Source organism: Lactuca virosa, chromosome 9 (genome assembly GCF_052849685.1).
Source record: "Lactuca virosa cultivar CGN04683 chromosome 9, Lactuca_virosa_CGN04683_v6, whole genome shotgun sequence".
NCBI lineage: Eukaryota > Viridiplantae > Streptophyta > Magnoliopsida > Asterales > Asteraceae > Lactuca > Lactuca virosa.
This window is the reverse complement of record NC_136434.1, coordinates 201,193,162-201,219,851: the sequence shown is the minus strand read 5'-3', so window position 1 is coordinate 201,219,851 and position 26,690 is coordinate 201,193,162. Positions and strand designations below refer to the sequence as shown.

Sequence of the window (26,690 nt, the reverse complement as noted above, 5' to 3'; positions counted from 1 at the left end):
ACACATAAAGTCTCGACCTTTACGTTCATACATGGCATAAATGCCTCAAAATGCCAAAACAAGCCCTTCTTAAGGTGTTAAGCACAACAATCCTCATTTGGATGAATAAAGTTGGGACCTTTGGACTCTAGGGACCTCACAAGGTCCAGATCTGAGGACTAGGCTTCTAGCTAATCCATTTTACTCAAAGTCCCAAACCAAAGGTGGTAAAAGCCCTAGAACTCCAAACACATGAGATCTAACCAAAATAATAAGAAAGGTGCAGACTTTTACCTTCCTCAGAAGCTCTGGACGATCTATCACTGGATCCAACTTTCCCCCTCTTGATCCTTGCTTGATCTCCTTCTCTTCTTCTCAAATGATGCACTAAAAATCCCAAGATAGCTTCTCTCTCACTTTCTAGCTCAAATGACCTTTAGGGTTTGCTTCCAGGGAAAGGGTGGCCGCAAATGAGGCTATAGGTGCCTTTAAATAGGTCCCAAACCCCGGAAATTAGGGTTTCTCAAATCAGCGCCTACTCGACGAGTCCCTCTCCTCGGACTCGTCGAGTCCACTCATTAAATCCACGGGAGAAACCCGACTTGACTCGGCGAGTTGGTCCCTCAACTCGTCGAGTCCCTCCTTAAATCTCAAGATTAACATACACAATAATGTCCCTAAAAATCCGGATGTTACAATTATAGCATCATATTTTTAATAACAACGTACTTTTATTAGTTTGTTTTGTATTATACACAATTTCAATTTCATATAAACCTAAACAAGTAACACAACCAACATATTTCTATAGCATCATGAATTTAAAGATAAACACGTTAACTTTTCAATTAAACACTTTATCACTTCATGCACTCAAACTAATAAATCTAAACAAGTAACACAAGTATACATATTTTACATTTTATAAATACAATTTCATATCAACCTAAACAAGTAGCACAATCATATATATTTCAAATTTTATATAAACCTAAAAAATTTCAATTTCATATAACATTTTATATACAATTTCAATTTCATATAAATCTAAACAAGTAAATTAACATTTTATACATACAATTTCAATTTCATAAAACCTAAACAAATAACACAATCATACAAAGACCAAACAAGTAACACAATCAAACAATCAATTAATCATACAAGGACCAATTTCAATTTCATATAAACCTATACATACAATTTCAATTTCAACAAAAATTAGCAATAAGTTAATAACATCAATAAAAACATAGCAATTTCACCAGGTCAAGATAAAAGCATAGCAATTTCAAAAAATTTAAACAAATTGGTAAAATTTCAAAGTATTAATAATACTTACTTGCTTCATTATTAGGCTAGGGCTTAGAGAATTACTTGGAGTCGATTGAGCAATGGCAATTAGGAACATCTTTCACCACTTTCATTAGGATTAGGTCGTGGTGTTTTGGTAAGAAAACCACTTAGTTTAACCTATAAAAACATAGCACTTTCACATAATCAAACAATAACTTCAATAAAAACATAGAAATTTCACCTTATCACCTAATCAAACAATAAATTCAATAAAAACATAGCAATTTAACCTAATAAAACAATAACTTCAATAAAACATAGGAATTACACCTAATCAAATAATAAATTCAATAAAAACATATCAATTTCACCCAAGTGGCCAAGTCAAGTAATAAATTCAATAAAAACATACCAATTTCGAATACCTAAAAGAATTAGTAAAATTTCAAAATATCAATAATACTTACTTGCTTCATTATAGCCTTCTAGGGTTTGGAGGAATGATGAAGTCGATTTTTGTAATCAAGCAACAACACCTTTCCCTTTATCTTTGTCAATTGTCGATGCAGGGGGAAGAACACGAAGGAACAACACCGGACAGAAGGGAAGAAAAAGAAACAAGAGGCTATGATTTTTTTTTTCTTTCTTCTAATTGCCGAACACTTTCAAGCATTGAGGATTGAGCTATTTTGTCCAATTCATTTTTTATTTGTGGCATTGGGCTACAAATACAATTAATAGACATTAGTGGATTAAAACATTGGGTTCCTATGTAGCTAATTATAAGTTGCAAACTTCTAATTATATTTTTGGCCTTGGTAATTCCCGATAGAGCGACACAATTTTTTTTTACGTAGTTGCACAAATTTTTTTACGTAGTTGCACGATTTTTTTACATAGTGGCACAACATGTAAAAATTTAAAAAACTCAAAATTTTTTCCACTACGTACACGAAAGGTAGGTGTTGCTGGTGTCACACCGGGCACCACCTTAAAACCGCCCTGGACAATACCCTTAACCTATAAGTGAAACTGTCCCCGCTAGATGATTACTGATATCGATTCTACTATACTATAACCCATATTTGCTTCTCTTATTCAATTTCTAACGAATAGAGCACCTGAAGTCAGCAAGCCATCCACGGGGTGGGAGCTGCCCCCACTTTACAACCTAGAAACCCTCCTACCCAATCGCCACAAAAAAATCCAACGAAAGCTCTGCTTGGAACATGTCCGTGTCTGGTGATATCGTATATAAGATCACAGATTGTGGTAAACCCAATGATTGTAAAACTAATCTGCTACATAGTGGTAGACATTCATATTACAAAGATACTACACTAACATGTTGGGATAATCTACCATCACACACTTACACTCATAAATAGTAAAGATATTATTACATTCAAAGTAAAAACATAATAGCAAATATTAGAAAGTAATAACGATGGGGCATGGGTGTAAATTATAATGGAGGTCGTTACTTGCGTTGGGATACTATTAGTATGACGTTGATGGCTTTTGGCACTCCTGACAAGTAATGCGATAAGGTTTTTCTCTGTGTCGAACTACCTAAGTTTAAGAGCCTCTATAAGCTATTTTAGCGCTAACAAGGTTTCTTTTACCTTTGTTGTCCGACTGAAGTTGCTTTTCTTGGCACATCCCTTGTGTTTTTTGAAAAAGGAGGGATTTCTCCTTTGATTTCGCTATAAACCGATCGAGCAATGTCATTTTTCCTGCAATTCACTACATATCTTTTAGCTATTTCGGAATAGGTGTTTCTCGGAAGTCCTTTACCTTCATTGGGTTTATCTGGATGCCCCCCTTAACAACAAAATATCCAAGGAGTTTCCCTTCCTCGACCTCAAAGTATATTTTGTGGCGTTAAGCTATATCCGAGCAGACTAGAGTGTAATAAATGTTTCCTTGATGTGATTTTGTAGTCTTTGTTCATCGTAGCTTTTGATGACCATGTCATCGACATATACATCTATGTTTCACCTATTTGACATTTAAAAACGTTATCGACTAACCCTTAGTATGTCACATCGGAAATCATTTGGTTATAAGACATTTTTAAATAGAAAAACATGCCACGAGTTATGTAGAATATGCGATGTTTAAAAAAAATGTAGTTATCCTATTTTGTTTTGTTTCTCCACTTTTAAAGGGCAAACTTTATAAAACCCTAACATAATTTTATCTAATTTTTAGAAAAACCACTATATTATTATTTTTAGTATATTAAAACCGCTATATTTTTTTAAAAGTCTAATTTACAATTTTTTAACTTCATAAAAGCTTAAATTATTTTCATCCGACCATTAAAAAATAAAAACCAACTATATTATTCTTTTAATATGTGAAATTTTTTATATTTTCATAAGTTGTAATCCATAAGTTTTAAGACTCATTACCTACCATTTTAATATAAAAAAATAATTTAATAATATTTAAAAAAAAAAATTAAAAATCCTCCTACATTCTCTTTCTATTACTTTCCTATCCACATTAAATGATAACAAATGTATTAAAATATTATCAATTTCATTAAATGTGTCATTAAATATGACACATGTCAACATTTGATATGTTAGGAAGATAATCATCTCTTATAATAAAACAGTACCAAAATGCCATGTGGCATGTATCTACGCCCTCCTCGAGTTATTTTTCCTGCTTTTTTTACTACATGAAATTCCTAAATTGCCCTTCCTAACCTTTTACTCTATTTCCTGCAACCTTCTTCGTCCATAATCCTCCATTCCTTCTTGAAAATCAGTATTTCAAATTAGAAAGCATTTTATCAGCCTGAAAATCAGGATTTTATTTGAATCCCGGTTTCCTTGATCTTGGCTTTATCGTTTCTTCCTTCTAAATATTTCACATCCTTGCTTCATCTTCTACACCATCCTCTTTCACCAAATAAACCCTAGATGATTACTGTTAGCATCAACGTCACCGCCTGTCACCACCTTCGTCACCTCTATCACCACCGCCACTAACCCGTTAATACATCGTCATACCCCCTTATATTCTCGGCTCATATCTCTTATATCATCCCCATCCCCAGTTGTATCTTTTTCCCCCCACTGAACTAATCACATCAATAGAACCATATGCTTCATCTCTACTTTTCATTTGAAGGTATGTTGAAATATTTTGATGCTATGTATTTTTTGCGTTTTAATCTTGCAATACCTTCTTCTTTTCATTTGTTTATCTTTTTGCCTTTTTCTTTAATCACTAAACTAAGTTGTGTTGTCGGTGAAAAGACGACAACTCTAATATTGAGAAGCGGGATTGGATCTCTATTAATGTCTTCCCTGATTTCTGATCTCTTTCTTGATTTTTTTTATTATAGGACGTGATCAACTTAGGTGTATTCTGATATGTAAACTTCCAACTCTTTGATAAACCCTTCACCTTTTTTTAGATGGCTATACAATATCTACTTTCTCTCCAAATGAGTGTACTAACACTAGATATTTGTATGAATATGTGTCTGTTTAACTGTGTTTCTGTGCATTTAACTGGGTATGGGTATGTGTGTCTAATATGTTGTGTATATGTTATAGGTCTATTGAAATTGATTTGGTTTTTGGCAGTTCTAAATAGAACTCATGTGAGATACTAGGGAACACAGGAAAAAAGAAAGTCTTCACAGTTTCAATATCCTATTAATCCTGTTATGAATTCTTTATAAAAAAGTGTAGTTAAGGTTTAGGAAAAAGGAAGATTTTAGGGACTTTTGTCATAATTTATTAAAAATATTAATTTTACTTGTGTTTCAGGCTCTGATTGTTATTCATTTTTTTTAACTCTTCTTTGCTTATGATAGTTCTAATCACTTTGTCATTAAGATACTTACAGTTTAGTACATGGTTCTCTTACCTGGTTATAGAGATGGATTGTTACTAAAATTACGTTTGCTCTATTTCAATTTGTATACTTCTTTGCGTTTACAGTTTAGTACATGGTTCTCTTATTTTTTTATTTAACCAAATAAACAATGTTTTATTTATTCCTTCTAGAATCCGATTAGCTTTTGGAGGATAATTATGTGTATAAATGACATGTTGTTGGAAGAACCAAGACTTTATATAGAAAATTTGATTTTATGTTAATTGTATATGCTTCTTATTTGTTTTCTAAGATATTAGATCTATTTTTGTCAATTAAACCATTTGTGCAGCTTTGAGTTTCTTCAATATAAAAATATTGATTTTTTTTTTTGGATTCGGTTTTTTGCAGCCATAGCTGAATTGTCTTTGCTAACATTTCCAACATGGTTTTTATAGTAGGAATTGTGATTATTCTAATCATTTGATAGGTCATTTTATTTTTACATATGATGTTCTTAAAATATCTATAAGGAAAAAAGTATTTTTGGAAATTTAAGAACTTATAAAGAAACAGATTTATAAACTGTAATTTCAAAGGGTATTTTTGGAAATTTATTGAAATCCTAATTTTGAACATGCTTTCACAATTGATTTATAAAGCTCAGGTGAAACAAAAATTACCATAAGGTGAAAAATATGTATCTTTCAATATTGGACCCGTTGAGATTTGTTTCTAGCAAGTAGGTTGATTCTCATTATGATTTATAAGTCGATATTTAATTTTTGGAAGAAAAAAAGGTTTGAATTTTATGCTCTTTGTATAATTGATTGGTGATCGTTCCTATTTTCAAATGAGACAAAGTAGGATACTATAATTAAATTTTTTATTGTAAATTGCAGAATGTATATTAGTGATATCAAGTGTTTGAATGTGTTTGAATGCAGGTCCAATATATACATACTCATACTCAACAGGGAATAAAGTCCATCACTCTTGGACATGGAAAACCTTCTTACCTTTCTCCTCTCCTTGACAATGGAATCTTCAGATCAAATGGTCATTTTTGGGTCCATCAAAGGAAAATATTGTCGTCATGCTCCCTATTTTTTCCTACTCAACATATATTTGCACAAATTACCAATTACCCTGTTTATCTATTAACATATTTTGTTTTGATTGGCTAGGGGATGGTGGGGCTATAATTATAAAAAATATTCCATATAACAACAATTACAGTCAAACATTAATTGTGAAACTGCTGAAAAAAATGGGCGATATATATTATTTTAATTGTAAACATATGTATCAAATACTTTTAAGTTTATTATAATTAATGATAATGATTTCAAGCTTCGTGATCCAACACAGTTTCATATCTACATATGAGCAAAACACAATTTTATATCTACATATAGTGATGTAAGTAAATATGAACTATGTACATAGGTTCCAACATAGGGGCAATATGATCTTTTCTAAAGCAAATGAAGTGGAGAAGGGTAAAATGGTAAATATTACTAGACATAGTATTCAGTTTATTCTTGCAAGAGAAGGGTAATATGGTAAATGTTACCAGTTGGGGCAAACAATATTTGTTTGATTATTCAGCCTTTCAGATACAATCCTTGCAAGAAAAACAATGTTGAATGCATTTATGACATTGAGGGTTGTCTTTTATTGATCTCAGATTCATTCAGACCGCAAGAAAAACAATGTTGAATTTTTAATTTTAATTCCTATTTGCAGGTCTCACTAAAAATGTTTTTCGTGAAAAGCATATTCTAATAAGATGCATAAAGGATTATCTGATTTAGAACGGATTAACCAGGTGTTTTTTTATCTCGACACTTGTGATATTGTAATTAACATATACATTGATGCTTCTTTATGACTTAATATGGAAATAATCACTTCACAGGTCATATTTTCTTGGCACAAAGTTCACAATATATGACAACCAACCACCACACAATGGTGCAAAACACTTAAGTAACAAATCCATGAGGCAAATTGCAAGCAAACAAATAAGCCCAAAAGTTCCATCAAGCAACTTTAAAATTGGAGAAACTTCATACAAATTCAATCTTTTGAAATCAAGGGGTCCATGAAGAATGGTGTGTTCTCTAACATCCACATCCACATCACCAGATCAACAGTTTGACTCTGGTCAAACTTAAACCCTTTTGAGAAACAAAGCTCCAAGGTGACATGAACATTTGCAGTGTTGGTGCTTGAATTTCCATGGGTGGGTGACAGTTGCATCGGTTAAGAATTTTCAGTTGGTGGCAACATTGGACCCGAGTCAACCGGGTGGGAAAGGTGATGGTGAAACGGTTTTGCTTAAGTTTGGAAAAGTTGGTGATGATATGTTCACCATGGATTATGTATGGATTATAACTATAAATAAACAGTTCAAAGTTTTCAAAGTATAATGTTTTAATAAAAAATTTATAGAATAAAATAACTGTTTGAATATACTTTTTTTTTCATATATTTGAGTAGTCATTACAATCCCGAATTACAAAGTGTTTTTTTTCTTTTTTCTTTCTAATCCCTGGTTTCCGCGGGTTTTAAACCTGGTTAGGAATAAAATGTAAGAGAATATTTAATTAAAAAAAATAAAAATAAAAAAAATATATATATTTTTTGTTTTGTTTTTTTGTTTTTGTTTTTGTTTGTTTGTTTGTTTATTATTATTATTATTTTTTTAGAGAAAATGACAAAAATAGACAATTATCCTAATCACTTTGCGGAAAATAGCCAAAAAAAATCGAATTTGCAAAAATGGCCATGAAAATCGCAGATGGGAATGGTCCGTCTGCGATTTGCACATTCCATCTGCGAATGTACAAGTGGCTAAAGCACAAGTGTGCTTTAGCCACTTGTACATTCGCAGGTGGATTGAATTTTTTTTAATTTTTTTTGTATATATAGGGCATTTCAGGGTTAAAATTGCAGATGGACTGTGTCCATCTGCGATTTGCTCTGTATTCCATCTGCGAATTTGCGTTTTTTTTTTAAATTTTTTTTTAATTTGACTATGAAATCAATTGGTTTGACTACGAAATAATGTTACTATATATAAACTTTTGTAGAAAATTATCAGTTTAGTTGTTATTTGTTTAGGAAATTTCTCTAAAATCTCTCTAAAAAATGATTGAATATTTGGTTTGTCTTGTAACCGGTGGGAGATGGGAAGTTATTGAAACAAATCTGGAATACGTATGTCCACAGGGAGGTATTTCTGAATTTGCTTTGATATTTTCTGAGTATATTAGTTATAGTGATTTTGTATCTTTGGTGAGAAGCAAAATTGGTTTGTTAGACAAATATATAATTAGTCTTCGTTTCCATCATCTTGAATTAAATTATTATATAGCTATAGTTGAAGACATGGATATTAGAATGTTGATAAATGTAATCAAATGTAGTGGAGGAAGGGCTGTGAAAGTGTTTGTGGTGGGTTATGAAGTAGATGAGGTTAATGAGGGTGGTCACAGTGGAAATCAGCCGGTTGGTAATTTATGCAGCTATAAAGGGAGCAACGATCCGATAGGTACTTTCAATACTCCTAGTGTACCTCAGTTTCACAGTGTTGCTGAAAATGTTAATGTTAGTTATTCACCTATTAACTATGTGGATCCTGAGAATTACAAGTATGTTGGTGATGATGATGTTGGTACATATCTTAATGATGTGGGTGGTCGTTGTGATGATGTTGCCGAACAAGAAGTTAAAGTTATGAATAGGCGTGTGGTAGATAAAAGTAAAAAGAAAAAAAAAATTCGAGTCAAAAAATGAAAAAAAGCATGTTTACGGGGATTATGTTGATGTTGCTGATGTACGTTTAGATATAACCAACCTACAAAGCAATTCAGATAGAGATGAGTTGGGTGATGAACTTAAAGCTAAGTTTCCCGATAACCTTTTTTACGGTATGCCCCCTGTACCAGCATGCCCAGTTGATATTAATGAAGATATCCCAACACAGATGGTAGACATGAATCTTCAAAAGATTGAATGTGAGAGTATATTTAAGAACAAAGAACTTTTAAAGCGGTGTATTGGTAAAAAATGTCTTCGAGAAGGTTTTCAGACGAGGACAAGTAGATCCACCAAATCAAGGTATGAAGTTGTGTGTGTTTCGAAAAATTGTTCTTGGTTACTAAGAGCAAAAGCAATTAAAAATTCTGATGGACTTTTCCAAGTGAATAAATTTGTTGATGTACACACATGTTCTTCAACAATTTTGCAACCTAATCATCGACAAGCAAACAAATATGTTTTGGGTGACTATCTTGCTGATGTTTTGGCTGAAGACTATAGTAGAGTTTATCGGGGAAAAGATATTATTAATGATATGAATGCTCAATTGAATATCAATATCTCATACCATCAGGCATGGCGTGCGAAGCAATATGCATTGTTGTTGTTAAGGGGTACGAAAGAGGATTCTTTTACCAAACTTCCGGCGTATTGTCACAATTTGGTCAAACATAATCCGGGTACGGTGACACATATTAAAACAGATGGTGATGATCGCTTTGAGTTTTTGTACGTCGCACTCGGTTGCTCGGTTAGTATTATAATATTTTATTAATTTTTTCATTTTTATTTTGGTGTATTTGAATAGATATACAATGTATTGTAGGTACGCGCTTTTGTCAAATTTTGTAAACCGACCCTAGTAGTAGATGGAGCCCACCTAAAGGGCGAGTTCAAAGGTACCATGTTACTTGCAGTTACTAATGACGGACAAAACAAAATATTACCGGTTGCATATGGTATATGCAAAAATGAGTGTACCGATTCTTGGACATGGTTTTTTCAAAAACTACGTGATTGCATAGGAAATATGCAGGAGCTTACAATTATATCTGATAGGTCTCCATCTATAGCAACATCCGTTGCCAACATTTTTCCTCACGCTCATCATGGAATATGTGGTGTCCATTTATATTTCAACATAGTATCTAGATTCGGGAAGAGTAACACAGTTAAAGGAATTTTTTGGGAGGCTTGTAGGGCGTACACAGTTGATGCTTTTCACGCTGCCATGGATGTTATGAAAAAGACAAAAGAACCAGTATGGGAGTACTTAAAAAGTATAAATCCAGAAACTTGGTCAAGGGCACATTTTAAAGGGAACCGATACAATCTTATGTCGTCCAACAGTGCAGAGTCTATAAATGCATTATCTAGACACGCACGTAAGGTGCCAATACTTATGTTGATCGATTTTTTCCGTGCAACAATGCAACAATGGTGGTTTCAAAGACGTAACTTTGCAGGTATTAAGTAAAATTTTAATATTAATGTTTTATTAATTTTGATGTTATTGATCTTAACTTCTTCATTTTGCCTGTTTTTTTAGCGGAAGCAACAACAATACTTACCCCTTGGGCCAATGAAATTGTAAAAGAAAACAAAAAAACTTTTACTAAGTGGGATGTTCGCATGATCTCAAATACGAAATGCGAGGTCAAAAAGGGGGCACAAATGTGATTGTTGATTTCCAACATATGACATGTACATGTAGGCATTGGCAACTTGATGGGATACCTTGTGGTCATGTCATAAGATGTTTAACAGTGAACAATTACCAAGACTGCTCGAGGTATGCATTAAATGCTTACTTTACCGAAACATTGAGGAAAACGTATGAGGAATCAATAAATCCTTTGCCAAAGCCATCCGAATGGGATATCCCCGATGATTTGATGATTGTTAAGCCACCTATAATGGATAAACATCAGCCAGGCAGACCAAGAAACACAGACCGCATTCCATCCCAAGGCGAGGGTCCAATTAGAAAAGAGTGTTCTACATGTGGTCAACTAGGACACACGAGAAACAATTGTACTGGAAGGGCGTCCGGTAGTGGAGCACGTCACACAATTTCTACTGCAGAAATGACATTTACTATTGGTGGTTCAGCGAGTTGCTCACAAACCTATGACGCTGATTTTGATATAAAACAACCTTGAAATGAAGAGTTGTTAACTTATTATGTATTGTAATTTTTTTATTAAATCTTACAAGACATTGCTATGCTTTCATATTTTAGTTTAGTTTGTAGATTATAACAATTAATGAAGCTTTTATATTATAAAATTTAGTTTGCAGATTATAACAATTACAACATGTTATTTAAAAAAAACAACAAACGATCATTTTGCAACCTAATCTGTATCATAATAATATTACAACAATTTTGTAACTAATTTTTAAACTCAGGGAACTGCAATGGGTACTTCTCTTTCTCCATTGTTATATAGTCATCCCTAATTCTCATTTTGTCTTCCAAACGATCCTTTTGCACCATAATGTGTATCAACTGCTCATCGTTCTCATCAAGCCATTTTTCAGTCGTTTTGATTGCCTTCTTAGTATTTTTTATCCAATCTTCATGCTCTTTGATTTTGTTTTTATTGAGGTCTATCCATTCTTGAGCTTGTTTGCATTCCGATGCAATATCATTACCACGTTGAGTGAGAAGTCGGGATGACTCTTTGTCCTCTTCTTGTTGTTCTTCAGCCTTCTTCAATTCTTCAAAATTTTCATCTGACATATATGGCCCGGCTGAAGAGGGTGTAAAAAAAGGGTCGACTGAATCACAGTAGTAACAATCTACTTCGAATTTATGCGAAAAGTACCAAACTTCGTTGTCGAGACGAAGAAGAGTTCTTGGAAGTTGTTACAGATTTTTACATCTGTGAGCGTGACGGCAGAGACTTCGAATATGAGGAAGTTTGGAAGGTTGTAAAAAATAATCAGTATTTCATGTAGACCGCTCTAATTTCCGTTAATAAAAACCCATGGACTTGTTTTTTATTTTAATGCTTTGTTTGTAGTATGTCATTGTTTTTCATGTAATTGTTGTAATGTTTGTAATGGTTCATGGAATTCTTGTTAGTAATGTATTCTAATGTATTGTGAAAACTAATGCAATGGGCATTTATTAATTGAAATTAAACATAGGAGATGCATCCAATACATACGAAATACATGAAACTAATGCAATGGGCATTTATTAATTGAAATTAAACATAGGAGATGCATCCAATACATACGAAAGCGAAGTTTCTGGATTTGAAAATAAAGGTGAAACAATTTCAACGTATTTATAACGAGTTGGATAATGAACATGCAAATACGGATGAAGACATTCTGCGACAGGTGGCTTTGGAACTATACCGTTTTGAATATGATGGTAGCGAGTTTACCCACTTAGATGCATGGAATCTTTTAAAGAATGCCCCTCATTTTTAATATGCATGTTGGTTAAGTTAATTGTTTTTCGTTAGTTAAGTTGCTTGTTGTTGTATGTGTGTTTTGTTACTATTTAATAAATGTCCCTTACTTTTAATGTATGTTGTTTCCTCAATCGTTAATACAACGACATAAAATAAATAACTAATACATAATACGACATAAAATATAGACGGGGTACATGAATAACTAATACATAACACGACATAAAATAAAAACAGGGTACATAAATAACTAATACATAATAAGACATAAAATATAAACGGGGTACATGAATAACTACTGCATTGAGGGAGGTAACAGGACCATCGTTTCATTTGGTATTTCCCAAAGCACATGTGATGGTATAGTATTCACCAACTCAGATCCATATGCAAGTCGATACACGAAATTAGTGAACTTGTAATCAACCATTTCGTGAATGGCTTCAGGCGTATGGGTTCTTAGACATGCTATAGCGTGGCCACATGGTATACCGCTTTTTTGCCATTTCCCACAACTACATAACCTTCGTTCAAGTTGTACGTTGGTGGTGGCAAAATTGTCATCGACTTCAAATGTATCCCCATACAAACGTCTTGCCATCCAATTATAAGACTTGTTGACACGTTTTTGAACCTTACTGTCAACATAAGGGGTCAACCCACCAGACAACCTCCCTGGAAAATTTGATAATTTTAGAAAAATAATAACACAAGAAAAAAACTAAATATAACAATCTCCCTTACCCGCCACTTCAGCCCGTTCACCATACTTTGATTGTATCGACGTATTGATTAACTCAATTATCGTTGTTATAGGAAACTCACGTGTGGATATAATTTGCAAAATTTCAGGGACGTCAATCGATTTAACATTGTAACGTACTTTTGGGAAAAATGCTCGTGTCCATTTTGAAATTGCTATATCGTCAAGCCAGTAAATTGGACTCCTAAGCAAGGTGCAGAAAGGTGGTTTCCTACATGCACTTTGCAACCTTTCCAGACACAAGTAAAAATCATGAACGCTATATGCATTGCATGACTTCCAAAACAACGATTCGACTTCCGTATCGTTATGTCCGACAGACTCACGTATTTTTCGAGCTATATCTTTAGGACAATATCCATGATACGAATCTGGGTAGGCACTCTGAATACCAAAGTCTATTTTATCACATAGGTTGCTTATGAAACCAACCTCTGTATCCTCACATAAACAATCTTTTAACCTCATCATGAACCATCTCCATGATTCTTCACACTCTAAGGCTCCCAAACCAATTGCTAAGAGTAGGGGTTCATGATTTCCATCTAAAGCCACTGCGAAGTACATTGTTGTCAGATAGCTCCCAAGAAGGGGTAAATAGCCCACATATATCAACGGTATCATGCACCTAAGAAAGGTACGAATCTGCATAAAAAACAAACATAAATTACTGATAAGTAAAGAGTACACGAGATACATTAGCAAGAAATCTTAATTAAGTCAATAAAACTATTATGTTATACCACGCAACCTAAAGCCACAAAACAGAATTGAAAGCGGTTGGTATCCGTTTTCTTGATGGCTGTGAAGGTATTAGGATTTGTTCTTTGTAGATTATGCATGAACATTGGTAGCTGAGTAAAGCTTCTTTCGGTGTAAGTACTCATTTTCACAAGCAATGAAAGTGTATTATAATCATCACACAAATACAATTTTAATTATATACAAATTGGTGTTTCTCTACAGTTCATATTTCATAGTTCAACTTTTTAAATTCGTAGTCAAACCAGTTCATTTCATAGTCAAACATCACTGACCGACAAGACAAGACAATGTACTTGTATGCAGTTCATAGTTCAACTTTTTAAATTCGTAGTCAAACCAATTCATTTCATAGTCAAAGATATTTGTTTGTAATAAAATTTCTTCTATAAATGGGTGTAATGTAACTCCATTAAATTTATATGTGAAATTAATTCATATTAGATAGACTAAAAAAGGCGAATGGCATACTGTAACTGCGGAGGTGAACGTATCAGTAGGATTTCGAGTACAACTAAAAACCCAGGAAGATTATTTTACGCTTGCCCATATTTGGTATCATGTTCTTAACTTCATTCATATTTACACTCTAATCATTATATAGCAACAATTTTTATTGTCAATGTTTAAATTTACAGGGACCAAAATGCGGGTTTATTAGTTGGGTTGATGAAGAGAAGGACCAATCATTTATCATAATAGCTAAAATAGCTAACAGTAACAAACTCTTTCAATCAGAAAATAAGCAGTTAAAGATAGCCTTGGTTTGTAGTTGGGTGATGTTTTTGGCGATTATTATTTACAAGTTGTAAGCTTTTTAGTATTTGTTACATCAATAAATTGTTGTATTTGTTGTTATGTTTAGAGCATTGTACTTGTTACTTTAAAACAAATGGTGGTGTCGTTCTTATGTTGTAAGTATTTAAGTTATTACTAGGTCATTAAATTCAACATACAATTACATATACAAATATAAGATCCAACTACATAGGACCAAGACTCGACCCCCAATAAATTTTTGCCATCCGTTGGCGAGACTCTAAAGCTGCGTTCCTTGGGTCAATAAGTTCACGTATTGGTTGGCCTGAAACTAATTGTTCCATAAACATACAAACAAATACACCGCAATCTCCCAAATGGCTACTTTGTTGGGGAACATTTGTTTCAAATATGAATTGCATATTCAATGGAATCCTTGGGATGTTCCTCCGGGCCCAATAGTTAATCTTGTCTAAATAATTTGCCACCCGAGCCTCAAATTTGGTAAAGGTTCCATCACGCTTGAAATTTTCATAAGTCACTCTACCGAGACTGTCATAAATATGGACTTCCATATTCGCCAATCGAAGTTCCCCAAATAACCAGTGATTAGGGGATGAATGAATCGGTAATAGGACCTGTATAAGGATAAAAAAAGAAATAAATTTTGTTTAGAAATAAGAATACCAAAACATAACGACAATAACGATAATATTTTAAAAAAATAAAATTTAGTTTACCGTATCGACATCCCACCAAGCAACCATGAAGTTGGGGTATTTAGCAATACCAACCATAAACGCCCTCCAATCCTGCCCTTCCTCCAAAGCATGGCAAACAAAAAAATTTGCCGGCATTATTGTATGTCGGTCGTTATCAAAACGTCTCTCCATCAGTATTCTATACCAAAGGGTGATATGCTGCACAATATTATGATACTTTTGTTAATAAGTAAAAAAGAAAATACTTTTAAAAAAATAAATTAAGTATTATTTTACCACTGACTCCAACCATCCGTCGTGTGTATGCCCAAACAAGGCGCTCCAAAATTCTCTATCTAACACCAAATTAAACAAACGATGCTGCACGTCATATGAATGAAATAAATAATTCTGGATCACAACCTCACCGCCTGCTACGTAAGGTTGCAGGCGCAACACGGAGAAGTCGTGAGCAACATCAAATGCTGGAGGAGGAACGGGGCTTCTTGATTTCATATCAACCTTCTTTTTTGCTCTTCTTTTTTGTTTCGGTGTTGTGTGCAGCTAAAACAATATTGAAATGTTTACATCTCTATCTTTCAAATAATTCACATAAAAAAAATTCTATTATTACGATATAAGTTTTTAAATTAAACGAATACCTCGGTGTACGGAGGGCACAAATACTTTGATGGATTTCGAGCCCTCGGTTTATCGGGTGTAACTTCTTTGCCATCAAAACCATAAGCATCATAATAATCTACATTTCCCGTAATTTGTATTTCATCTTCCTCCGACACCTAAATTAATAAGCAAAAATCTCTAATTAAAACATGTTTCAATCTACTAAATAAATATTAAAATAAATGTAAGTATAACAACCTCTTTAGCTTCATTATCATTTACATCAAACACATCATCATCAAATTTGTTCCTACTACAACCCGCATTCTCATTCCTCTACTCTAACTCCTACATTAAAATTAACACATTTTAGTTATTAACGAAAGAAACATTAAAAATAAATTATTAAAATCATAAATGTAATATCTATAATAACCTTGTCGTCTTCAATATCACCAAAAATATATTCATTTGTATTATTTTAATTCATCACTTCATCTTCTACAACCTAAATTTGCAAATATAAAATATGAACACAAATATTAATATATGTTAATAAATTAAAAAAAATAATGTAGCGTGTAACTAACCCGTTCATCAAATTTTGTTTGGAATACTGCAGGCTCCTCAAAACTTATGTTATTCCATAGATCTTCATTATTTACTTCTTCAACAAACACCTCTGTAGGTTCTCAGTTCGTAAACACATGTTGCTCCAGTACATGTAGCCGTTTCAACACCTCCTCTAGGTTGGGTTTTCCGCTGTGCCTACCTCTACCATGAGAGCGACCACTAGACGACATACTAGACGAAGATTCGTCTTGTCTCCTAAAATGGTCCCGTACTGGGGATGGAACTGATTTCCGTTCACCATATACATACTCTTGAAATGACATATAATAAAAAGATGTCATCTCATCATCACTCGGTGACATTTTATTTCTTGGTGGTTGTCCCTCCTAAAAAATAGAACATATTAAAATTGCATATAAAAGTATAATAATGAATTTTATTAATAATTAAAAAAAATTTATAAACCTGTATCTTTGAAAAAATCTTGTTCACATCAACCAATTTCAATTTTTTTGTCCCACTCCATCGTTTCATCCGAGGCATGTCTCTATTTTTTCTCAATACAAATCCACACGCACGAACAGCCGAAAGCATTTCATATATCCATATCTACAATTTTTACAATTATAGTAATAAAAGTTAAAATTAAAAAAATTATCATAACAATAAAACCATTTAAATATAAGTAAATTTTTATACCCTAATTGGAGCCGTAAATCCTGAGACAGTGTATTTAAAGTTTGACGACGCTCAGGAAGTGATAAATATTTATTTATCTTGTTCTATGTATCCTCAAGGTCATCATACGTAAAATCCCATAAATAGCTACCCCAAGCGAAACTAACAAAACAAAAAAAATTTAGTTATAATATAACTTAACATTAATAATATAAAAGTATCAAAGTAAAGAAAAAATACATGTTCCAAACATCTAAATTCTCAGCAAAAAAAAACCAATCTTGTGGCACGCGATCATTTATTTCTTTTCCCAAAAAACCTTCACATAAAATGTAAATCAAACATACTCTAACTGCATCGGCATCGTCAACTTCTAAAAATGGTTGATTTAAAATAAAACTTTTCAGGTCACCGATTTTCACCGAACTATTTGTATGGTTCGGAAATAGCCGCTCACGCAATAAACATCTTTTTTTAGTACTAACTATTTTTTCTGACACTTTTTTCCCGATGTTTTTTGGATACTCCACAAATTTCAACCCAGTTATCAAACAAAACTCTTCCGGCCCATATAACAATTTCGTATCGGCTACTCTAAAATATAACCGTTTTATTCCATCTGGAGATAAAACAGCGTCCGGCCGTATCTGATGAAGGAACATTTTGTGGAACAACAATCTGTCCCCTTGTAAACGAGGGACGTCCAACAAATAACCAAATACTATATCTCTAAATATTTCACATCTCACACCATCTAACACTTCAAACACTTCCCATATGTTACACCCCGATCCCTTTAAGTTTACAATAGCTTTCACATCGAAATAATTAGAATTATGCTGCAAAAAACACAATAACATATTAGAAAACTAAACAACTATTTCATTTTAAAATATTTTATTATTAAATGCAATAATAACATAATAACAATGCAAATACAAATATTTAATAAATAATTTATATATTTACGCTAAAAAACAATAACATACTATAACAATTTTTCAACTTAAACGGTAACTATATAAACAATTTTCCAAGTAATACGACAAATATACAAACGATTTTTATCTTTCTAATTATATCAAATAACATTTTCTAACCATATAAACAAGAACAAACAATTTTTCAACTAAAACGACAACTAAACTAACAAATTTTCAACTTATACGAGAAATATACAAACAATTTTTAAGTTTCAAATTATATAAAATAACATATTCTAACCAAACATATTGTAAACCACTAACCAAACATATTGTAAACATTATTCTAACAATTTATTTAACTACTAACTTAAAAAAATAAGCATATTCTAACCATTTGACTAAATGTACAACTACCCGATGCACACTCTACGCAATCTCTACTTGTACATTTATACAACCACTAACAAAATAGCATTTCAACTTCAAGTTTAGTAATAACAAATATTAAATTATCAAATACAACAAAATTACCCTATCACAAACAATATAATTTCTTTTTTTTACACTAACTAATACAATAAATAATTAAATAATAAACATAAAAAGAGTTAAAATCTAACCATATTTTCGGGATTGTTGAAGTAATCGTTCATTTTCTTCAAGAAATCGTCAAAAGGAATCCCCGAGAGAGAGAGTTTTTCTATATTGAAGAGTGAAAAATGAGGAAAAAAAAAATCCTTTTATAGAATTTCCTGCGAAAAATCGCAGGTGTATAGTGAAAATCGCAGATGGACTTTTCCATCTGCGAATGTACAAGTACCTAAAGCACAACTATGCTTTAGGTACTTGTACATTCGCAGATGGAAAAGTCAAATCGCAGATGGACCATTCCCATCTGCGATTTTGAAGGCCATTTTTACAATTTCGATTTTTTTTTGCTATTTTCCGCAAAGTGATTAGGATAATTAGCTATTTTTGTCATTTTCTCTATTTTTTATTTTTAAGTTTGCGGGCAAGTCTATTTGATTTACTACACTGTTTGGTTACAAGACCACCGTAGTCCCCGGATATGACCATTTGGGTCAGGGGTATATCATCACCTACCTCTATCCATTGACGTTCTACCCCTTCCAACAATGGGGAATGGCACTAATCAATTCATCAAGAACGCCAAGGGATTGCTCGATGGTCAAGTCAGATTCTTCAATCAACACTTAAGCGAACCCTTGGCTAACTTGTTCGACTTACCTATCAAAATTGTATTGTCTCCGTTCACTATCCCTAATGACATTTCCGGCTCCGCTCCTCGTGGTTTTGGCATCCCGGAGTTCATCTCCAAGCTCTCATATTCTGCAATCTTTGTATGTTCTTACCACTTCGCTTCATCTGCATTGATAATGATAAACATTTAGGGTTTTGTTGAATTCGAGGTTTTAGTCGGAGATAAGTTCATCTCCAAATTGTCATTTTGGGTTTGTTGAATTGGGGGTTTGCAGTGGGATACGATTAAATTACTGAAACATAATCCTGTATGTCGTCGTTTATCTTCAGGCAGTTGCTGCTCTTGGGACATGTGATATCGCACTCGAATTAGGGAAAAAAGTGATTTGTCAAAGGTGCTTCTTTCTTTCTTTCATTGATGTAAACTCTTCCATTCTATCATTACTACCTGTTCTCGTTTCAATTCCAAGCTTAAAAATGCATTTAGTGATGATTTTAGGAGTTTGATTCCAGATTTAATGTCTGGATTCTGGAAATTACATGATATGAGCTTGTTGTGGCTTCAAACTTGCAGAAACTGTCAAACTTGCAATGGATGGAACGCGTTAAGATGCACCATGTGCAGAGGCACAGGGAAGGTCATGTATCAAGTGAAAAACTACACATTAAGAAGGTATGTTTAAAATCTTTTATACTTTCTTGATTTCATTTTATAATCTTGATTTAATTATGTTAAAATTTTTTCTTCAGTGGTGAAAAAGCAACAGCTGAAGCTATTGCGGATGCCATTGCTGAAAATAGAGCAGAGCTTGTTCATCTTCCAGCCACCATGGATCTAAATGTTCCATTGCCATCAAAAGACTGTGATTCCTGTGATGGATCTGTAAGCATTAAGCCACTAAACATAAAAATTAAAATTTATAAACTTTTTTACTTTTCTTCATGTAAACTAGCTTACTAATTTTTTGTAGGGTGTAATGAAATGCCCTGAGTGCAAGGATAAATTACAAGTCAGGATATCTGCTGATGATGTGAGTATCTGAACAAGCTGTTTCTTTTTAAATTTAATGAACTTATTGGTTTAAGCACTTAATTTGGATAGCTATAATATATTCAGTTTTGAGTTCTTAAGCAAATAGTAATTTATCCACTTTGCAGATTATCGAGCCACCATGGAAAGCTTACAACATAATGAAAAAAATGGACTACCCTTATGAGGTAGGTGCAAATTACAATTATACCCTTTTCCACTTTTCCTCTTGTAACAATTATCCTCAGTTCAAAACATCTGTTTTTTTTTGTTTTTATTTCAGCATATTATTGACAGCATGAAAGACCCAAGCATTGCTGCATTTTGGTTAATCACAATGCCTCAAATCATGGGAGGATTTGAATATGATGATGAGGTCAAACAAAAAATATGGTGGCAATACAAGGTTCTTCTTTCTTTCTTTTTTTTTTTTTAATTATTTCAATTTTATTAAGAAATAAAAAACAAAAAATACCTTCTTTTGTTTTTATTTAGGAAAATATGCGATATGATCAACTTCGTGATGCTGTAGCAATGAGAAAACCTGGATGGGAGTATTTACAAGAAGTGAGATAAATTTATAATTTATAATTTTTAAACCCAAATGAGAAATTAATTAATTAATTAATTAATTATATTTACATGTTTAGGGATTGATCTCAATGGATCCAGAACGTGCAAGAAATGATCCAGTGGTTGTAAAGAACATTCCTTACTACAAAGCAAAAACCAAATTAGAAGGAGAAGTTATGAAGCTCAATCCACCACCAAGACCTCAAAACTGGGGGGTATAAACTAATAAATTACATATTTGGTCCCTGTGTTTACTTGATTTTTTCGGTTTTGGTCCCTAAAAGAATCGGGTTGCAGTTTGTGGACCTTGTTTCACTGCTTCATGAATCATGACACTTTTTCTTCCTGATTGTCTAAGTTAACAGCCTAGCTGTGATATTTTTTTTAAAATGACCATTTTGCCCTTGGACCAAAACTGAAAAAAGTATAGCATGTGGACCAAATTTGTAATCTTTACTGATTTTTTTTTTAATTAAGGTTTGGAGTAAATTACTATATATGTTTTTGTTATTTTTTTTTTTTTCATACATCCTTGTGGTATACTGTTTTTTTTTTTTTTTTGGGTTTGGTCCAAGGGCAAAATGGTCATTTTACTGTTAAGTTACACAACTTAGGGACCAAAACCTTGAAAAACTTCAAAATAAGGATCAAAATGGTAACCCGATTTCTTTAGGGACCAAAACCGAAAAAATCAGCTAAACTCAAGGACCAAAAGTATAACTTGCACAAGTTTTAAATTTTTTTTTTGTAGGAGCTAAATGTCCCATTAAATGCATCTTCATGGAGTGAGGAAGATTTAAAAGATCCAAAAAAGTTATATGAAATGACAGTTCTTTTGAACGCACAAAGAGAAATTGCAGAAAAGATTTTAGATGATCAATGGGAGACAAAATGGCGCCAAGAAAAGGTAAAAGGTTATATAATAATTTATTAAAATTAAAATTAATCTTTGTGTGTGAAATTTCACCAAACAAGTGTGATTTTTAGTTGAACAAGATGTTGGAAGAGAAGCTACAACCTTATATTGAGAATATTGACAATGGTGTTCTTTCTCAACCGATAGTAATAGGAGCCCCAAAAAACGATCAAAAGGTTTTAATTGATTATTTGATATCTCACATAATCATTTTTTAAATGCGTGTTTATATAATATAATAATGTACATACTAATTTGCTTATTTGATGTATGGTAGAGGACTCGTCGACAAAGAAGATGGTGGTGGTTTTGATATGGGAGGTAATATGTCAAGAAGTATGTATGGGTTAAATGCTTTATTTTTTGATATATAAGAGATGCTTTTAGTTTAGAATGTGTAAGCAAATGTATACTTGAAATACTATATATATTTGTTTTACAAAATTACAAAATCATGCACAACAAAAACATAAAAAAAAACTATAATAACATTGTGTTTATTGGGATTGTGTATCGGTCGAGTTGTGTGATAGTTGTTGATGGAGTCAAATCAGTCTTTTATCAGACCCTATAAAAGACATATTAGAGACTATATCAAATAAGAAGCTTAACGTCTGACAAAGTCAGACTAGTCTCTTACTAGACTCTAACAACCCTTTAGAAAGACTTGTCTTACCACATGTATAAATTATTTTACAAAAATATTGATCAATCTCTTATTCTTGTTCACATAGTTTGTTCTAAGACTATATTTGAATCTTTTCCATATGTTGTTGCTAACTTTGAACACATGATGGAAGCATCATATGTATATCAACAACACCAATAACTTTATCTGCTCAAGAGATTTACTATCAAACTAAATATTATTATCTCTACATTGTATTAGATTACTTCCACCATAGCCAAGAAGTATCCAATGAGCTCTTTTATCATCTTAGATCATCATCAACACTTCATTCTACTTATAAAGTATACAGCCACATATTATCATCTTTATACATTCTTTTGACATTACATACACACATTTAATAACAAAAGCACTCAAATCCGACACAACAAATGGACTTACATAAGGAGTCCCAAGTGAAACATAAGACTTAAGAAATTTAGCACTTATAACATCCTACTTCCAAAACTTTCCAAAACTTTGACAACTTATATTACATGATATTATACTATAATACAAACATACTAACGAATACAGTAAAACCCAAATTTCCAAGTATTCAAAACCTCACCTTGCCAAAATTTTAGGTGTTACAATATTCCCTCCTTAAAAAAAATCGCCCTTAGAATCTCTTAAGCAACATGATATGATTCATTGGCATCAAATTTTGTTCTGGACCCCAAATCAAAACAACTACATAGAAATACCCTCATCAAAACTTAACCAAGTAAAAAGAGTATGATATATAATTATATCACATACTTTTATAAAATCCCTATTCTATACATCATGGGTTTTAAATATGTTTCTTTAACTATGGACCGTACATTATTGAAACTTATTTAAAATCTTATACACATAGAAGTTTAGTAGTTATAGTTGTATACACATAATAACAGTCAAATTTACACATAATATGAATATTTTATCAGTTCTATAATAACAACACACTTTCAAATCACACACATAATATAAATGTGCTTATAGTTTTACACACATAATAACAACCTGCTTTCGAATCTATGCATACAAAATAGTAAGCGAGGAACAATTTTACATATCAAGGCAACCTACTGAAGCCGGTTTCGACTATATGCTTTTAAATCTACATACATAATATGAATAGATGTTAAATCTATACACGTGACATAATAAGAGAACAATGAAACTATAGTGTTTTGGATGGTGAAACAAACGAAGTTGAAGCTTGTTTGGCATATCTGGATCCTTTCTTTCATACAAAAAAGGACAAATGCTATAAAAGCCCTTAAGTTTGCAACTTTTTGTAGGTTTTACCATAATTCGTTTTTTGTGTCCGCCTCACATTTGCACTCATTTTTTCATTTAAATTTTTTATCTGGTTTTGCTTTCATTAGTTGGTTACCATGGCCAAGTTAGTGGGCCCCCTTATCCTATCCCCTTATTCTTTGTTGTTGCACCCATAATAGACAAAAGTTCCCACCATCATCGTCTTCCCTAAACAAGTCAGCTCTCTGGTTCAACCCCACTCATCAATCTGAAATTGATGCCACTAGTTCTTTAGTTATGTATGTTCACCATGAGAAAAAACTTACTCAAACAAGTGTACCACCAAAATCGATACACATGTATGAAATAAAGAAAATGATGAGAAATAAGGGTGTCTCCTCTACCTCTGTTGTAAACCCTTCCATCACCACTTTCACTGGTGTTTTTGGCTTAATCTGATGGTGGTGGGGGTGGTCGTTCCAATGGAGTTGGGGGTGGTGTGTGAAGAGGTTTAAAGATAAAGGAGGTGGCAGGAAATGATGCTTCATCGACGGTGGAGGAGGTGGTATTTCTGATGACTCACCTTCGCCACTACCCAAATAAGGATAGAATGTCCGACTTCCTCCATGATGTTCTGACAATCCTTCATCTAGAGACAACCCATTTCGATTTTACTAACATCTTCTCTCAGATTTCATAGCATAAAAAGTACAACCCCACACCCTCCTTGGAATTGATTAGTAGGTGTGCGTGCGTGCTCATAGATCTACAATTTTCCCCTCTTTTCTCCTCGTCACACACACTACACGTATGATTGTGTTTCTTCAAACAGAGAAACAAACCCATCTTGTGTTTGTGTGTTCATGATGTGTGTGAAGAGTTTTAGAGGAAATACTGACCGACTAATGAGCGAAAACCGGTTAAAAGTTTTAAATGAAAAAACTAAATATGAGGCATTAAGGGACATAAAAAACTACTTTTGTAAAAACCAAAAAAGTTACAATTTTGAGGGCTTTTATGACATTTTACCTAAAAAAAGAACTTTACACAATTAAAGCACACAAATAAAAAAAAGATGATCCTATAGGGTTTTCGATAATAATTTAGAAATAGTTAGAAAAATAAAATAATTTTAGTACCTTAAATGCTATATATAGATTCATCTTGGAGTCTTGTATTTGACCATGAAACTATAAATATAAATATGGTCACAATTCTTGAAATTTCATATTTGCCAACGCAAACATCTATGTAAACACATATTATGATCCACAAGGTATAAAAAGGTAATTACTTACATTGTAGGCTCTAGAGGTTGGTGTCTAACTATCTAAGATAGGAGTCTTGCATGAACTACGTTGGGACTATCATTTATAAAAGATTTTACTAATGGATATTTCAAATGGGCCCATATGAGGGATGTTACAGATGATGTATGCTTGTCTTGTTTATTAGGGAAGATGAAAAAGGCGTTATTCATAAAAAGCTGTGAAAGAGGTAAGGTTATCTTGGATCTTATACACACCAATGTATATGAACCATTTAGATCAGCTACGAGACATGATGAGAGATACTTTGTTACATTTATTGATTACTTCATTAGATATGGTTATTTATATTATTAAACATAAATTTAAAACATTTGAGGTGTTGAGGACATTCTATAACGAGGTAGAGAATTCGATAGGAAAAAGAATTAAGGTCCTATGATCCGATAAGGGTGGGGAATATGTTAGTCAATAATTCAATGATTACCTAAGGAACTATGGAATTGTTTCACATTTGAATTATCATGGAACACTGTAACATAATGGTGTAGTTGAGAAGAGAAACAAAACATTACTTGATATATTTGATCCATGACAAGTCATTCTACGATTTTGATCAATTTCTATGGCTACGCCTTATAGGCTGGTGCTAAAGTCTTGAACCTTGTACCAACTAAGAAGGTTTCCAAGACACCATCTGAAACATTGAAGATACTCCCTCATTATCACATTTGAAATTTTGGGGTTGTGAGTCTTACATCCATCGTGAAGTTTGCGACAAGTTAGAACCTAAATCAAAGAGATATTATAATGTTGGATATCATGCTAGATATTTTGCATATTTGTTTTACAAACCTTCAGAGAACAAATTTTTTTTCCTCAATGGACAGTCTTCTGTGAAAGGGAGTTTATATCTAAAGAGACCAATGGGAGCCAAATTAATCTTAAGAAAAAATTCTAGAGTAAACCAACAAAGGTCCCAATGTTAACACTAGCTCTCAACTAGAGGTTGAAAAAAGCTATTGAGCCTCATAAAAAAGTTGTATAGGAATATGACATACCTCCACCTCTTGTCCAGAGATCTGATATAGTACGTCATGATGAGCCTACCAACTATCAGGAAGGCATGATATGCCTTGAGTCTGCCAAATAGAATAAGATTATGGAGAGCAAAATGGTATCCATGTATGCTAACCAAGTTTGGAGCTTGGTTGATCAAACATATGACCTTAAAACCGTCAGATGTAAATAATTCTTCAAGAAGAAGATATGCATGGATGGTAAGGTATATACATACAAATCACGGCTGGTTGTAAGAGGTTTTACTCATACTCAAGGTGATGCTAGGGAGAACTAGGACACACATCTCTGCTCAATGGGGATGCTTAAATCTATTAGGATATTATTTTCCATAACATCATTACATGATTATGAAATAGAAAATGGATGTAAAAGTCAAGTTCCTTAATGTGAAACTATCAGAGGATGTGTATTTGACACATCTAGAGGATTTTGTATAGTATAAGTATCCAAATAGAGCGTGAACGTCTGAAAATTCAGTTTATGGACTTATAAAAACATCTCGTAGTTGGAATCTTTTC

At 32.8% G+C, this 26,690-nt stretch overlaps 3 protein-coding genes across 3 annotated transcripts; 2 read left to right on the top strand and 1 right to left on the bottom strand.

Annotated features, from left to right (window-relative positions):
• Positions 1-10,595: 10,595 nt before the first annotated feature.
• On the top strand, positions 10,596-11,108 carry LOC145140192 (uncharacterized). The gene has a single exon (XM_079073764.1). It carries the CDS (start codon positions 10,596-10,598, stop codon positions 11,106-11,108), a length of 513 nt encoding a protein of 170 aa, XP_078929890.1.
• Positions 11,109-12,672: 1,564 nt separating this feature from the next.
• Positions 12,673-15,518, bottom strand: LOC145140191 (uncharacterized). Its single transcript, XM_079073763.1, has 4 exons — positions 15,402-15,518; positions 14,925-15,299; positions 13,122-13,785; positions 12,673-13,052 (listed from the first exon to the last, which is right to left on the bottom strand). The coding sequence occupies exons 1-4, from the start codon at positions 15,516-15,518 to the stop codon at positions 12,673-12,675; spliced, it is 1,536 nt and encodes a 511-aa protein (XP_078929889.1).
• A 3,692-nt stretch (positions 15,519-19,210) lies between these two features.
• On the top strand, positions 19,211-22,355 carry EMB2737 (embryo defective 2737). Its single transcript, XM_079073612.1, has 12 exons — positions 19,211-19,524; positions 19,715-19,779; positions 19,959-20,057; positions 20,135-20,267; positions 20,356-20,415; positions 20,543-20,602; positions 20,698-20,820; positions 20,910-20,981; positions 21,065-21,202; positions 21,739-21,894; positions 21,975-22,079; positions 22,181-22,355. The coding sequence occupies exons 1-12, from the start codon at positions 19,300-19,302 to the stop codon at positions 22,214-22,216; spliced, it is 1,272 nt and encodes a 423-aa protein (XP_078929738.1). The 5' UTR covers positions 19,211-19,299; the 3' UTR covers positions 22,217-22,355.
• Positions 22,356-26,690: the final 4,335 nt, after the last annotated feature.